The sequence below is a fragment of the Callorhinus ursinus genome, unplaced genomic scaffold (assembly GCF_003265705.2).
Source record: "Callorhinus ursinus isolate GAN/ISIS: 27379988/994484 unplaced genomic scaffold, GSC_fseal_2.0 scaffold7, whole genome shotgun sequence".
Lineage (NCBI taxonomy): Eukaryota > Metazoa > Chordata > Mammalia > Carnivora > Otariidae > Callorhinus > Callorhinus ursinus.
Window position 1 is genome coordinate 49,118,874 of NW_027397069.1, and position 17,599 is coordinate 49,136,472.

At 43.5% G+C, this 17,599-nt stretch overlaps 1 protein-coding gene across 1 annotated transcript in view; it reads right to left on the bottom strand.

The window, feature by feature from the left end:
- ENOX1 (ecto-NOX disulfide-thiol exchanger 1) overlaps positions 1-17,599 on the bottom strand; it is a 554,859-nt gene that overhangs the window by 128,438 nt on the left and 408,822 nt on the right. The window contains exons 11-12 of the mRNA XM_073894310.1: positions 6,098-6,204; positions 1,920-2,037 (exon numbers count right to left, since the gene is read on the bottom strand). Coding sequence (XP_073750411.1) covers positions 1,920-2,037; positions 6,098-6,204 — 225 coding nt within the window. The remainder of the gene's footprint in view (positions 1-1,919; positions 2,038-6,097; positions 6,205-17,599) is intronic.

Sequence of the window (17,599 nt, forward strand, 5' to 3'; positions counted from 1 at the left end):
ATGTCCCTGCTGAGCAAACAGGACTTTGAGTTCTTCCGCAGCAGAGCTCAGGGACTGATCCTGGGGGTCTGGGCTGCCATGGTCTGTAAGACTTCCCCATTGGAGCCGACTGTTCTGAGTCATTCTTATTCTTGTCCTCTTCCGAGCAGACTATGAAATTATACACATTCCTTACTTGGGAAATTGATAACTTTTTTAAAAAGAAATATCACCCCCAAATTAAAAAAAAAAAAGCCACGGGTTCAAATAAGAATTTCTGATGGATTCCGTTCTTTTCTTCTACACCTACCTTGTAAGAATGTTAAAGATCCAAGTTTCATGTAAACTTGCCCCTCATCTAGAAACTTCAAAAATGACGAAAGCTTTCTTGAGAGGAAAAAATAATTATTTATTTATCGGAAGATCTCATTAAATTTAAGAAATTCACATTAAAACTCGCTCTTTTCTTTTGATAAGTGAAGGTTTGCCGAATAGAGATTGCTGTCCTCAAATAAGCAAGTCCAAGTCCAATAATCAAGCAGTCCTGAGAAATTTCATATCCACTTAATAAGAGACATGCATTGACACATAAATGTAGGTTCATTTTTCAGACAAAGGATGTATGGCTTCAAAAAATAGTGGCATGGTGCCTGCTTTTATGCTAAGCTTCTAAAAGATTTAAATGAGTGGAATTTGAGGATGAAAGGGAAATTTTCTAAGGCACTGGTCCTGAAACTTTAGTATGCATCAGAATTTCCGGGAGGATTTAAATCACAGATTGCTGAAACTCACACCCCCACCACCTCTGCCTCCCCTAGAGTTTCTGATTCCTTAGGTATTGAGTAGGGCCCGAGGATTTACATTTCTAAGTTCCTAGGTGATGCTGATGTTGCCCGACTGGGGACCACACTTTTAAGAACCACTACTCTAATGAAATTAAAGTCCCTTCTGTATCTGCCTGGATGCAGAGCATTTTCTTGTGATCGTCATTTACTCCCCTGGCCCTCACTAAACCCTGGAGAAACAGAGCACTGTTACCACTTTGCAATCTTGCTGACCTGAGCATGTTGGAATCTTGGTTTTGGCTTCTACAAACATATCAGCAAAGATCCTCTGTTCCTGTTCTTGATTTTGTTAAAGAGCCTGAGATGGGTATTTTAGTCATGAGTACATAAGAGGAGACAGGTCAAATCTAAGCAATCCCTCTGATTTTCTTTTTTGGAAATGGTGGCAATTGTGGTCCTTCCCAGGCCCCTTAGACAACACTCTTCCTCTCAGACAAGCAGTCTCCTTGGTGTCTCCCGCATCTGAGTGAGCATTTATCGTGCCTGCAATACTGAGAGATTTACATCTAATTTGAGGAGAGAGATTTCAATCAGCCTCTTGGTTCAGGCAGAGCACATAAAGCAAGGTCCTCTCTCAGCTTCTCTCCTTTTTACAACTCAAGGAGTGATACTCCTTTCTTGGTACCAAATGGGGCCACCCCTTTGATTACGGGTTAGGTAACGTTTATTGGAAAACTATTCTAATTCTCCAGCACATTGGCTCAGAGGCTAGAAAGCTTCTTCTGGGATTAAACAATTTCCACGTAAGAAGTACACTGACTGAAACCAAATTCTATGTGTATTTCAGCATCAGTGGTGGCTGCCACGCTCTGGAAAAGGATTTTTATGGGAATAGGCAAATATCCCTGAGAAAAGTACAACAGCCCCAGATCTACAGATGGAGAAACAACTGGAGCAATTTAAATCATCATGTTCCTAAGAAGGAGTTTAAAGTTCTATTAATAAAAGGCAGAGTCACTCAAAGATGAAAGTTTAGTGTAACTCAAGTAAAAGTGAGTTATGCGGCCATTCCCAATATACCTACGCCCCATCTGAGATCTGGAAGACCATGATGGTGTCTCACAGGGGTGCGCGTGTGGCAGTCGTCAGCATTACCTGATTCATCGACTCGCATTTTTTTAGTAGGGCTGTCACAATTCTCATCATCTGACATTTCCATTTCTTCTTCGCGACGGATGCCCATGAGCTGCTCACTCTGAGCGTTCCGGAGCTCCTGAAAGCAGAAGATAGGAGGATGTCAGAGTCACAGACACATGTCAACATACCTTTACCCAGTGGTCTTTCGGTGTATTCCGACTGACATATGAACGCTTAGAATCTGAATTGTTTCCCTCCCAGACACTGCCCCGTGTAATCTGGAATGAAGTTCTGAGGGGTGTAGGGAGTGGAAAGACCCAGGGATAAATCCTGGCTCACCAATGACTAGCCAGGGGGTCTTCAGCAAATTATTTCATCTCTTGAGTCTCAATTTCCTCATTTGCCAGAAAGGGTATAATAATATCACCTAGTAGGATTCCAGAGAAATGCCTCTTGCCATGACCGGCACACAAGGAGGGACTCTGAGCTAATGATAAGAAACATGCACGATGGCACTTATAAAAGGCCTTGTTGACCACTGACCCACTGTGTAAATTCAGGAATGTTTCTTCATCTCTCTTAACCTTGATTTACTCATTGGAATACTGTGATGATAACAGTTTTGAAGATCAAATAAGTTAATGCATGCAAAGCTCCTTAGCATTATGCTAGACACTTGGTTTGCTAAGTTGATAACGTGGACCACTGGAATTCTTCATGCAAAATAGTGACCCTGCAGGGTGCCTGGGTGCCTCAGTCGGTTAAGGTTGAGCATCTGCCTTCAGCTCAGGTCATGATCCCACGGTCCTGGGACTGAGCCAGCATGGGCTCCCTGCTCAGCAGGGGGGTTTGCTTCTAACTCTCCCTCTGCCCCTCCCCCCACTCATGATTTCTCTCTAATAAATGAATAACATCTTAAAAAAAATAGTGCCCTTACACTGTGTGTGCGCGCCCCTGTGTGATCATATGCACACACCATTCAGACATCCAAATGGCAAAATGCAAAAGATGCTGGAGGACAAAATAAAACCGATGCCTTCTTTTTGGTGTTTCACATCATCATGTAGCGTTTAGTGTTTTTGTTGTGATGGTTGTTCTGACATCACTGAAAGACCGTAGGATCATATCTTACTTTGTCTACTTACTAGAGGAGTGATTGCAGTCAAAGAATGTATGTGAAAACTCACTGTAAAAAGTAACGAGTCACAATAAAGTTTTTACTCCCTTACCTAAAAATCAGGACACTCTAATTATTCATGGTAAGTAATTACATTATTTTGTATTACTGAATATTGTGTATTTGTGAATTCTTATCAATTCTGTTCTCTCACATGTACTGTCCTCAACAAAACAAAACAAAGGAGGGGATGGACTACATTATTCTTTTTCTTCCTACTGAAATTGAAGTCTCTAAATAAAAGCCAAAGAGTTAAAATAATTTTGCTTTTAATAAATCTCTGAATAACAATAAAACTAAATTAGAACACCTAATGTATTAATGGCATGATTTTAAGCACAGTTCTAGTGCCCATTTGATAGATGTGCGTATTTTATGGTGTTATAGGTTCTCTGAACTCTCCTCTCTCCTTAGCTCACAGATTTTAACTGTAGTGGGACAAAAAGAAAATTCTGTATTGCTAGCAGTATTTGCACGGTCAACTCTGAACCCTGGGAATGAGCACTGCAGATGACAGGGAAAGGGGAGGGAGGGCAGAGGGTCAGGGTCCCTGGGAGAGGGACGCCCATCACAGGGAGTCTTGAGAGGCCACGGAGGTGATGGGCAACGCCTCCTCACTTGGCCACACCAGCCAGTGGAAAGAGGTGCCAACTCCACTGTAAATAACACCAGTGGCTCTTGGAGGCGGATGTCACGTGATTAGTGGGAATGCTTTTAGGTTGTGTACAGCTAATTTTTCTACTGACAAAGAACCCTGTTCCCAAAAAGGTGGCCTGAAAATACTAGAAACAAGGAAAAGTCAGGTGGAAAGAATAAAGAAGGCTGAAAAGGTCTGTTGTTGAGTCCCCACAACGAATGACAAACTGTCATACTGTAACTATTCAGTGGGGAAGAGTGTTGGAAAGAAAAAAAAAATTGGAGGGGAAAAAAAAGCCGAGGGTGTTTCCACAGGGTGCCTCTGGTTCAGCAGTAAATCGCTTGTACACTCTCATAAATCTGTAAAGGTGTTGCAGATAATTAACAGATGCTGTACATGGGAACGCAGAAAAAAATCAAGCCAATTATCAAGCTTATACGCAACAGAGAAATCATCCACAATGTTAAATTACCAACTGGTATTTAATCAATTAAGCGACATGTAGGAGAGAAAATCAAAGGTAATTTAGAATTCTATTTCCTAGAATATCAGAAGAGGTGGTAGGAGTGGCAGAGAGGCACAAAGGCCCTTTGCAGGAGCACCTTTCAGGACTGCATGCATCCATTTCTACTGCGCCGTGTGTGCACTGAGCAAAGCAAGCAGGCTTCCTTGGAACAAAGCTGGAAGCTTTGCATGCCCTGCTCAACAGCGGGGACCACAGCCCCCGTTCCTCCGTTCCTTCGGGGGACGCAGGGCTAGGGGCAGGGGACCAGGCAGGTGGGAAGCGTGATTTAGATCAATAATGGATATTTTCCAACACTCACATACTAATGGCAGCCTTTTTATGCCCAGATCATTAGCATAATGCCACTTGCCTTTCCCTTAACATTTCTTTTAATTATGTTTGGTGTTTATGTGAAGGAAAAAAAAATAGATAAACAATTTATAGACCCATCGTTCCCAAATCTGAATCACAGTTTACGGATTTCAATTTGTGTTTTCATAACCCTTGATTTGTATATTTCATCCTAAATGAGGACTCTCTATCCTCCCGAAAATCAACCTTGACTTAGGGTCTCGATTCAGTGTCTGAGAGAGCAGCAGGTAAGCACCCTTTGTTTTTCTGGGCCCTGAAAAATTAAAGAGAAATCTCACTTCCTCCTTACTCATAATCCTGAGCATAGGAACAGAACTACATCAGTCACCAGCCACCTTAAGTATTTGTGAACAAAATAAAAAATGTCCTTCTTAACAATAAATTGCACTAGCATTTTAAGTGTCCCATTATTGTGAAGTCATTCAGTATTCGCTATAATAAGAGTGATAATAAAGAATTCATTTGGTATTCATGTGGATGTTACATCTAGTGCCATTGGTATTCAGCTGTAATTTAGCATTAGTTAATCGGCACTTAAAATGCTACCCAAATGATTGATATTATAGTACTTTGTGGTTCCTCAAACTCCATATACAACACTTATTTTACAAGTGTAAGCCCAAATCATTAAATAAACAAACCTTACCTTCTATAAGTTTGGGGATTTTGAAAGAGGGGAATATCATTTAGAGAACTTTAATATTAACATGCTAGAGATGGAAAGGCATCCAAATGGAAAACATTCTCTCATTAAAAAAAAAACAAATAAGCAAACAAAGATAGTATACTTACTTTTAAGTGACAGGTTCAAAGCGTACACTACACTGTGGAGTTAAAAATAACAGCTGTACGACCAATGACTAATGACACATTCTGGTCTTTCTAGGTGGCAAGGAAGGTCAAGTTCTGGCCTCTTTCCTTGGGGGTGGATACTCACACTTCACACATACATTGCTGCAGAAGGGTGGACCCTGGCTAGCCTGGACATTTGCGCCCCTGGGGAAAGACACTCTGGAGAGAGCTGTTACATACCCGGCTGGCTAGCACAGGGGACTAAGGCATTGTTTATGATGGGAAGGCACAGAAGAAAGGCATACTTGCCATTTCTAGCCCAAAGAGCAAACCATCATCATCACGTTGCAGAACACTGGAAAAAAAAAACCCTCCGTATTTATTTAAAAAGCCAGTTTTCTATTTTACATTACACTTTTCTTCAGAATAGGCAGGCAAAGTGTCTTGGCTTATTTCCGAGCTCTTTGCTATGAATGGGAGAGATGCTTTTCTCCCTCTGCAGGGGTAGAAAAGCACTCTGTTTTCTAAGCATTAAGTCAGCTGCTCTTTTGGATAAGGCACAAATCTGAGCTGGATTTGGGGCTGACAGTGCGACAGGACAATGGCACAACAGCTGCCCGTTATAACAAAAACCCGAAATGTCTGCAGCCACACTATTCTCTGCCAATCCAGCTGTGTGATGGCGGTTAAAAAGTAATAATAAAATCACCAACCTCAGAATGCTTTCGCCAAATGTCTATGTTCTTGCGCTGAGCTTTCGAGAAATGGTCCCAAGCTTTTTGTCTGGTAGAAGCGTTGAAAACGGCCACAATCTGCTCAACTTTGGTGAACAAGGAAGTCAAACAAGACAAGTAATTTATGTTGTGATCACTATAGGGAAGCAAAGCAAAGACACTAGGAGTCTATGGATGATGTCACAGTAGAAATAACATCATCAATATCCATCCAATTTGTGCCTTTTCGTACTTACATTTTAGCAAGGTTGGGGAGGTCTCCCTTCAAGTCTGTCTCCATAACTTTAGGTTAAAACAAATTCTAGATACGACTGGAAAGAGTTCGTGGGCATCTGCTTCCAAGCATTCTGCAGCTCTTGTTTAAAAATGTGACTTGGTATGTCTATATACCTAGATCTATAGATATAGATCTGGCGTTGGCATACAGATACAGATGTATGGATAAAGTAATGCCTGGGTTGGGGGCTTAGAGGTGAAGCCGGGGTGGAGTGGCTGAATGAGGAAGAGCCAAACACATATCTTTTTCTTTTTTGGTCTCCATCTCAAGGACTCAATTGCGCCCTCTGAAGATATTACTATGTCCAAGTTCCAAGCTGGGGCAATGAGTAGTTGCTTCATATTGCCCCTCAATCTCAAGAGCCATTTTTACTCCTCGGCTCCTTTCTCCTTCCCGCCCCTCCCCCTCCCAGCCCCTGCACCCAGTGCAGGCAGCCCTCCAGCCTCCACTTCAAGACAGACCAAGGCTCACCCAACCAGCTGCACAGGCTTGCAGATGGAATTTCAACACCATGTGGCGCCCTCTGTAGGTCATCACGACCACATACCATTCTGTTCTGCCATTTTCACTTTCATAAGGCTGCCCTCCCAAACCTCTTGAAGTCCTAACTCTCTCACTTTGACTTCATTTAGTACTTTTGTACATTTAGTATATTTAGTACACTCCCAGGCAGAGTGCTACTGGAATGATAAAATGTTGTGGGGCTGTGAACAAAAAGCTATATAGACAAAAGGATGAGCTCTTAGGAGTGGATATTAGGGGTGGGGCCAACCAACAGCAGATCCAATCTTGCTTAAACAGTTATTGATCTAATAAGCATGGGATTAAGGAAATTATAGCACTGAATTAACCATATGATTAAACCTGAATTTTTGAATAGTTAGGAAGGCACAGTTAGAATTAGCTTCTCATAGATGCTGATACTCTATCTAACATAAGTTCTTCTTAAGTGATTCCCAAGGCTCTATTATAAAAAAAAGGGCATCAAAGCTCTTCCAAATCTTCCAGGTGTCCAAAGTATGGCAAAGAGTAATAGAATAATCCCCACAGAAGAACAATGGCTGGTGCCACAATTTTAAAAAGTAGCCCACAAAATAAACAAGTATGTGATGGAGCAGAGGAGGAGAGTAGATGCTGTTCACTTACCATATCTTATAAGGCTAATGAGCAACCACTTCCCAATCAATGCAAAATTCTCACAGAGGCTTTGATGTTTATTCTTTTCTACCTTGAGAGAATCCCAACTCCAAATCTCCTTATTTATCAAACTTTATCATCAGGTCACATGATGAACTGGTTGCACTCAATTTGTAACAGAAGGATGTGCTATCACCTTCGCCCACACTCTCCATGCGTACATGTGGCTCCCTTCCCCGACCTCGTCTGGAGGAAGTCACATATTGTGCTGCTCTTAGTGCTGACGTTCACCTGACCACCAGCTCCCAGGCCTCTGCTGGGCTCCACGGCAGCACAGTGGGTGGAAGAGGACCGGTTTGACCCCCTGCCCGGACTTCCTGTTGTTTCGTCTGCATGCAGGCTGGGGTCATGGCGTACTGTAAGCTACCTTCTGCATGGACAGCACAGAGCAGTCAGCCCGATAGGCAGTGGTGAAATCCACGGTCAGGTGAGATTATCTGGCAGGGGTGGTAATCATGAGACTGTTAAAGAGTAACACACCCCCCTGCTTTAAGAGTAGAGCTTTTTAACAGGCATCATTTAGAAGAGCGAGAACTGTGGTATCCACAGGGGAAGGGGCAGTAAAGATTGAGGCCGAGTATTTGGGTGGTGATAGTCAAAATGCTGCCATCAATCAAGAAAGGCTGTTAATAAAGGGGATGCACTAGAGAGAAAATTCCCTGTTCATATGTGTGTGTGGAGTAGGGGGAAGGTAAGAGAGGCCAGTAATACCTATGGAAGCATACAGAAGGGAAAGCACTTAGAAGAAAGACCCAATGTCCAAATACCACACAAGTTCAAGGGTAAACACAGATCCTCTAATATCCACTCAAGCCATATACCACTGTAGATGTTTCCTGTCTGAGGCAAGGTGCCTCATTATTCAGAACATGTTGTTACCAGATCCCAGGGCATACTTTCAGTTCAACCACCCATCCATCCATCCATTCATCCTTTCTCACAGCAAATATCTGAGATCCTCTAATTACCAAGCACTCAAATGACTGCTAGAAATACAATTAAGACAGGGCTTGTCCTTGGTGAGATCACAGTCTCTAGGGAGAAAGAAAGATAAGCAGTTAATTACCCTATGCAAAAGAAGTATGGATGATGGTATGGGGACACAGTAACTAACTCAGTAGGTGGAGTCAGGAAACACCCCCCCAAAGAAGGCATCATTTTTTTTTAAAGATTTTATTTATTTATTTGAGAGAGAGAGAATGAGAGAGAGCACGAGAGGGAAGAGGGTCAGAGGGAGAAGCAGACTCCCTGCGGAGCAGGGAGCCCGATGCGGGACTCGATCCTGGGACTCCAGGATCATGACCTGAGCTGAAGGCAGTCGCTTAATCAACTGAGCCACCCAGGCGCCCCCAAAGAAGGCATCATTATTGCTAGGTCTTAAATGACGAATCAGTGCTTGCTCCCCAGTTCAAAGGATGGTATGGAGTCATGAAAGGACATTGTAGGGTGGGGGCAAATGCTGGGTGAGGATGGATCAGGAAGGACAGTGGATCCTAAGCCACTGGCGAACCTTATATTGTAGCCCTAGGACACACAGCTGAGTAGGATTTGTTTGGGAGAAATGATGAAGGCTTGAGTTAAGACAGAGCACGGAAATAGAAGCAGGAGCAAGGAGTCATTTGATGGAGCGAGTTGATAGTACAAGTGGCTGACTTGCTATGAGGAAGGAGAAGGGGAGACAAGGATGTCTCCGGCTTGGGAAGCACATCAGAGACTAGGAGGACAAGCACAGGTGGAAGTCTGAGAGAGAAGGTAAGGAATTTGCTTTTGAACATGCTGAATGTGACATGCCTGAAGGTCACCTAGAGAGAGCTGAAACACATACTGGGGGTTCAGAAAGAAGTCTAGACTCAAAAGACACAGGCCTTGAATTTCCTGGACTATTCTCAACTTCAGGCAATTGTATTCTTTTCAGTACGGTTATGAATTAAAAGCAAAACTAAATGTGGCTAACTTTATACTTCTTAGTAAGTTTTATACTTTCTCCACACATATTAACAAATAATGAAGAACCCCCCAAAAACCAAAAACTGTGGAACTCAGCTTAGGTTTAAAAAATACTCTCACAGTATTTCCAAGGCCCAGTTTACTTCTCTCATGTCTGCACAGACTGCCCCCAACCAGCCATCTGTCTTGCAAATGAAAGTTCTTGGGCACACAAAAGGACTCAGAAAGAGTGCCTGGATCAGTAGGAATTCATCATCATTAGGGAAAAACCACCTCAAAGAGTATGCTTTAATGAATGTGATTCAAAGACAGCAGATTTTCAAAATCACAAATCAGGATGACTGCTGGTGGTGATGTCATAAATAAAGACCATTCACTTTTTTTTTTTATATATAAGATTTTAAAAGAGAGCACGCACATGAGTGGACGGGGCAGAGGGAGAGGGAGAGAGAATCTGAAGCAGGCTCCAGACTCGGGGCTCAATCTCACGACCCTGAGATCAGGACCCTGAGATCAGGACCTGATCTGAAACCAAGAGTCGGAAGCTCAACTGACTGCACCAACCAGGGTCCCCAGCATACACTCTTCATTGTCTCCAGCAGGGAACACCAAAGAGCAAGTCCATGAATTTGACCACCACTCACTACTTCCGGTATATAATTCACACTACTTGTCCTATATACAATAAAACTGCAAGTGGTTACTAGCTAAATTGAATGTTTAAAATTCTACCTAAGGGGCACCTGGGTGGCTCAGTCGGTTAAGCATCTGCCTTTGGCTCAGGTCATGATCCCAGGGTCCTGGGATCAAGTCTCGCATCAGATTCCCTGCTCAGTGGGGAGCCTGCTTCTCCCTCTGCCTGCCGCTCCCCCTGCTTGGGCTCTCTCTCTCTCTCTCTCTCTCTGGCATATAAATAAATAAAATAAAAATAAATAAAATAAGCTCTCTAGGAAGGAGCAGAGCATCAAGCATAAAGCCTCAGATTTCAGGGCTGCACAAGGCTCCTGAACTCTGAGCTCTGGGCAGAAAAGCCTTGGAAGCAACAGGAAGGTTAGGCTCCTCTGAAGAACACAAACCCAGACCTTTCCCTTCCTTGTCCTCCTGTGTTCTTCCTCAGAGTCCCTGCACTTGTATGTTGTGCTCCAGCTAAATAGCTGCAAAAGAGCCTTCAATCCCTTCAGTGGCGCAAATATCTGGAGAAACTAAGTCCTTAACGGGCAGAAGGCTTAACTAAATAAAGCAACTCAAGCAAATCTTCCAAGCTCAACTTTTGTTTTTAATGTTATCTGGGCTCATCATAGAGCGAGGTCTCTAGGGTTCTGAGGAAATTTGGTTTTCCTTTAAGGGATAACATTTTTCCACATCCTCCATGGAACAGCGCAGAAAAGATGTTCAAAGAAAGGCTCATAACTAATGAAACAGTTGACCTCCCTTCCCTGGCTTGTTACTGTTGCTTTTAAGTCCTAAAAGCTAGGGTAGAATTGATGAGTCTTGGCTCCTAACTGAAGAATTATAACGGAGGAAATGCAGTAAGTGATTCAGGCTCTCAGGACACCCCGAGGAGCAAGACAAAACCAGAGGAAGAAGCAGTTAGTGTTAGGCACAGACAGGGGAAGCTGCGAGAAGAGAGTCCCAGAGAGATCCCTGCCTACTCACTCTGGGTCCTGAGCACAGAGGAGCCTGCCAGTCAGCCTGGCAGGAAGCCCAGGACATAGAGAATTAACACGGTCAGACCCATACATTAGGGAGGCATGGACTGGAATTTCAAGTTGAGGAGGAAAAAGGGCACTCTGGGGTTTTCTCTGGAGATGAGTGAAAAAGACTATTGCTGCATGACACTGTGAATCCATTACAGTCCCGTTAAACCTGAGGCCACAACACCATGGGCAGGCGTCATGTTTCTTAACTTCTGGCTAGATGAGGCCAGATAGTTGCTTCTTTTATGGGGATGGGGATGGAGACAGAAAGAAAGAGAAACATGGTGATCAAATTATAAAAAAGAAAGAAATAGGATGTTTGTAGCCAATTTCGAGTAAGCAGGGAATGGTGATATGATTCAAATAAATGGTAAGATATTAGGCGGATGGTGCCTTCTTAAGCTTTGTATAAATCCTGATACATTTCAGAAGCTGTAGATCCCCTTATTAATGCATCTATTCAAACATTTTGAGAAGTATCAAAACAAAAATCTATGAGAATATTACAATTTTAATGGTTCTTTACAATATGCAGCTTTTATTAGGCTTTTAAAATCCAGTAAATCCCCCTGCCTAGATTATCCCTATTGACTAAATAAAAGTAATAGATGTATATAAGAAAAAAGGGATGAAACAAAACGTAAAAGGCTACCTTCCCGTCCTGGCTCCCTCCCATCCAGTTTCTCTCTTTAAAGGTAATCACTTTTAACAGATTCTAGCATCTCCAACCAGAGAAAAACCTTATACATAAAGTATAGACTGTGTCTATTTTTCTACATACAACCTTTCTTTCTTTACATACAAGTGCTAATACTATATACACTGTGCTCAAACTTGTTCTTTCGCACTTAACATATCTTGGAAATCTACTGATATGCATGCGAAAGGCACACTTCATTTCATTGTGCTTCCCTTTATTATACTTCACAGATAACTGTGGTTTTTTTTAACAAATTGAACGCCTGTGGCAACTCTGTGTCCACCAAGTCTACCAACCTCATTTTTCCAACAGCATTTGTTCACTGCATATCTCTGTGCCGTATTTTGGTAATTCTGGCAGTATTTCAAACTTTTCATCACTATTGTATTTCTTATGGTGATAGTGATCAGGGATCTTTAATGTTACTACTACAATTGTTTTGGGGGGCTGCAAACCATACCCACGTAAGATGGCAAACTTAATCAATAAATGTGTGTGTTCTGCCTGCTTCACTGACTGGCTGTTCCCCCATCTCTCTCCCTCTCCTGGGGTCTCCCTAGTTCCTGAGACCCAACAATATTGAAATTAGGCCCGTTACTAACCCTACAATGGCCTCTAAGTGTTTATGTGAAAAGAAGAGCCAATCAATGCAGCAAACTTCAATGCTGTCTTATTTTAGGAAACTGCCACAACCACCCCAGCCTTCAGCGAGAACCAACCTGATCAGCCAGCAGCCATCAACAACGAGGCAAGACCCTCCACCAGCAAAAAGACTATAACTCGCTGAAAACTCAGATGGTTAGCATTTGTAGCCACAAAGTATTTTTATTTTTATTTTATTCTAATTTTTTTAGAGAGGGAGAGAGAGGAGCTTAAGCAGGCTCCTTGCCCAGTGAAGAGCCCGACATGGGCTCTTCCATCTCATGATCCTGAGATCATGACCTGAGCCAAAATCAAGAGTCGGATGCTGAACCGACTGAGCCACCCAGGCACCCCAGCCACAAAGTATTTTTTAATTAAGGAATGTACGTTGTTTTTTTAGACGTAATGCTGTTGCACACTTAATAGACTACAACAGTGTAAATATACCTTTTACATGCACTGGGAAACCAAAAAATTCATTGGACTCACTTTATTGTGATATTCACTTTATGAGCTCGCAGTATCTTTGGGGTATTCCCGTATTAATAAGGCTGCAATGAACATCCTCAGACATATCTTTTGACATTTTTATATAAGTATCTTTATGAGAAATTCTTAGCAGTGGAACAGATAAAAGAGTATCTGAATTTTAAATTTTTGAGAGCTATTGCCAAATTGCACTCCAATTTCATGCCCACTAAGTATTTTTCAGATTAACTGGAAGTTGGTACCTTTTGATGCCCTTCACCCATTTCCTGTACCCCTACCCTCTGCCTCTGGCAACCACCAATCCAGTGGACTGTTTTAACAAGCTGTCCAGGTCATTCCAATGGTGAAGCTTGAGAACCTCTCATTTAAAACATTATCCCATTTAAATTTCCCAACAACTCTCTGGGGCAGGTGCTTCCGTAATGCCCATTTCACAGATAAAGAAACAGATTCACGAAGAGGCAGAATTACTTGTCCAAGGTCATATACTTAACAAGTGGTGAAATTGGGAATGGAATTGTATCCGCTCAACTTCAAATAACATATATCTGACCCTGGAACAATGCGAGAGTGAGGGACACTGACCCCCACCCCTACCCCCATCAAACATGGCATACAGCTTTTGACTCCCCCAAAACTTAATAGCCTCCCATTTACAGCTTACAAAACAGCTGATTAACACAAAGTTTGTATGTTATATGTATTACATACTCTATTCTTACAATAAAGGAGGCTAGAAAATCATAAGAGAAAATACATTTACAGTACTACTGTACTGTATTGAGAAAAATCTGTGGACCAGCATAGTTCAAACCCATGTTGTTCAAGGGTCAACTGTATTTATAAACATTCGTATATGGATTTATACTATGGGCCAAAGTATCATGAGCACTGCGGAATGTATCATGCCAGGCACTGTCCCAGGCGCTGGGGATAGGGCGATCCAAAGATGCTGCTGATTCTTGCAGCCCTGGGGGGAGACAGCCACAGACAGGACTGAGTCACAGGAGGAGAAGAAGCCTGCAGAGAGCACCAAAGGAGGCAGGAAAGGCTTGAAGGACCCCTGGGCCAAAACTTTAAGGCATGTAGAATTTTCTAAAAGGAAGAAGCTAAATAGTTGAGATTGTTATGGGGCAGGAAGCTGACTGACCTGTTTCCAAAAGTACACCGAGGAATCTGAAAGGCAGTGAAGAAGAAACAGTGTCTGCAAAAGGGCCCCTATTTCTTGTGTGTCTACCAGACTGGAACTGACTTCCCTCCGTGTGTGCCCTCAGCACACAGTCATCTAAAATCCACTCTGCCCTACTTTTGTTCATCACTGTTGTTGGATAATAAACCTCAGCAGGGGAAACCTGAGGAGGTGGGGCCCGGCTGAGGGAGTGCTTTTAGGAATGCGACACTGTGGGGCTGCATGTGAGCATGAGCCGGGAAGGAGAGCGGGGAAGCCCTTGTTGTGGGTAAAGTCTTATAGCTCCACCACAAAGCAACCGTGTGGCCTGAAGAAAGCCTCTATGTTTGAGGCCCAAAGCAAAGGGGGATGGATGAGCCATTTCTAAATATCCACCCCAGCTCTGTGATCCTACAGAAGACGGGTCAGCAAGCTTTTTCCGCAAAGAAACAGGAAATATTTTTGGCTTTGCTGGTCATACAACTACCCTGCTAGAGAAGGTGTCTACAAACCTAAGCAGTTTATGTCCTTAAATAAAAGTGGCTACTCTTTCATGCTCCTCCCTGGGCACAGTTTTCCTTTGCTTGAGCACAGACACCAACTTGTACTTCCTTTCTCGGTTGCGCAGAAGAGTCCAGAACACATCATCTCTGCGTTGAAGTAACTATACCCGACACCTCACTTTTCCTCAGATCTAGTTTGAAAGTGTCTTGGCTTTAAAAAGTTCTTGTGAAAAAAAAAAATGTTTGCATGCGGATTCTTCCCAAAGTAGCTCGGAGACAATTTCCTCATAGCTTGTCCCTGCCTCCTATACCCCTTCACACACACCCACCTTCCCACTTGGCGGTGGCTGCCATTGCGGTCCCTGCAGTGGGCTCGTATAAAGACAGCAGGCTTTCATCTCTAGCTCCCAAAAGTTCTGTCTCTTCTGAACTGCTGTGCTCTTCACTCAACACATACTATGTTAGCTCTTGAAGTCTAGCCTTCCACAATTCCTTATTATTCCAGAGTGTAAGGCTTAATTTCTGTCTCCTATTTTGCTAGCAGTAAAACATTTCTTTTCATGTCATTATCGTAGTGGTATTATTTGGCTCAGTACCTATATTTTCAGTGAGACTGAAAGGAGAGAGACCAAAAAAGGCTCAACTCACATCTGGCAAGCTTCCAGTATTCTCTCCTATTGCTTTTGGTATCCTGTGAAATAGGAACTTCTCTGTTCATTCCTGATTTGAAAGTTTTTATAAAAAATATTTTGTCTGGACGTTTATTCCCTGAGAGCAAATAGGTATTTTTTTTTTTTTAATGAAAATAATGCTTCCAGAACTTAAAACACTGGCAAATATAGCCATCGATATGATTTGGAGGAGAAACAGAAAACCTGCCGAGTTGCTAAAGCAGTTAAGGGGAATTTTTTTTCCCATGGATGAACAATAGCAATGACGACCACAGACACGGAAAACATTTTAACACTTCATAAAATTCCTTTCCGACAGCAGGAACATAGAAGCCAAATTTCCCTTGGCAGAAATAAAAAAAAAAAAAAAATGTTTAGCTGAGATGTTCTTAAGAAGTACATGGTTTCAGAAAGAGCTTTTCAGGCAGAAGAAATGTGGATGATGACACCCATCTGCCTGAAGGGGGGGGTCACGGTCCACAGGAAGATCAGAGACCCCTCATCTGTCACTCCAGCGCTCTGCGCACTACTGGGTGCTTAACGGGGGCCCAATAAATATCTGTGGATGAATTTCATCATTTGTTCAAACACCTGAGGCTTTTACGATTTTAGTCAAGAAAACAGATGAGGACATGCCAGAGGAGACAGGTGAGGGAAGGTGCAGCCTCCCCAGCAGGGACCCTGACCTGCCTATAGTGAGCAGCACCCAGCAGGGTGCCACGCACGTGCTCTCAGGGTTCAAATGTGGCTTGAAATTTGCAGTGCTGCCCTGCAGACACGACCTCCAGAGCGAGGCAGAAACAGGGCACACGCCTGGGAGGATACCAGATCCACTGTTCTGTGATCAGCTAAGGAGCTCTCGGCATCCCGGCTGGGTCCCGGTAGAGAGGCTGGCTCTGTTTCAGATACTCAGAAAAAAAAAGGATCAGAGTCATTGACATGATAAGGACTGCAGAATTTTTGGAATGGCAACAGGCTTTAGGGGCGGGGGTGGGGTGGGGGGTGGCTGTCTGGTCAAACCCTTCCACTTCCGAACAGATGGGGAAACTGAGACTTGGGATGCTCAGCAGACTGTCCTAAAGTCACCTGGCTAACTGATGGTCAAGTCGGGATTAGAACCAGGATCTCTTCAGGCCCAGCCAACGGCCTCTCCTCTGTTTGCCCTTTTTAAGATCTAAGACGAGGGTGGCGTTGTTGTTGCCTATCATAAACGTACAAAGCAAATTTGCATGGTAGTTCTAAGCTTTCCCATCTCCAGGTTAAAGTAATATTAATAAGAGGGCTGGGATAGCACTACTGCAAGGTTCTCAGTTGAAGAATATTCTGCGTGTTCTACTTAAGGAGGAGGGCATACTGGAGCAAAGTCAGCTGAGATCATGGTTTATTCAAAAAGCCCAACATTTAGAGTATAAGTCTTGCAGTTTCTAGGCTCTAGCCCAATTTCCGATACCACATTCATTTCCATCTATGATCGTTGACCAGCAGCCAAGAGTTGTACTGAGGTCTCTGATAGGCTGCCAGGAATTGTGCCAGACCCGGGTGGGGTGCAGGAAGGCGGGAAAGGGGACCAGTAAATGGCCTCTGTGTCTCTGTGTAGCCTAAAGTCTTGTTAGAAGAAAAAATGAAGACCCCCACAACCTGATGCACATAAGATAATGAGGAAAGAATGAAATGCTCAAGGGGGTAGGGGCCGTGTTAATAAGCATCGTAGAGGGGGGCGCCTGGGTGGCCCAGTCGGTTAAGCGTCTGCCTTTGGCTCAGGTCATGCTCCCGGGGTCCTGGGATCGAGCCCCGCATTGGGTTCTCTGCTTGGCTTTGAGCCCCACATCAGATTCCCTGCTCAGCAGGAAGCCTGCTTCTCCCTCTCCCAATCCCCCTGCTTGTGTTCCCTCTCTTGCTGTGTCTCTGTCAAATAAATAAATAAAATCTTAAAAAAGAAAAAAAAAGTGCCATAGATGGTAGGAGAGGGGGCCAGGGCCACGAGCTGTACCAGGAGCATGCGTGACCGAGGCTGGGCTCCGGTTCGGAAGACACTTGAGGCGAGAGAGCTAGCGTAGGCACCGGCATGGAGGGGGAGAGAGGGCAGTGCTAGAGGCAAAGGCTTCACTTCCTAACCAGACAACAGCATTTACATTCCATGTGAAGCCAGCGCCGACTACCACCCAACACTCCTTCAGCTCCGCCCATATG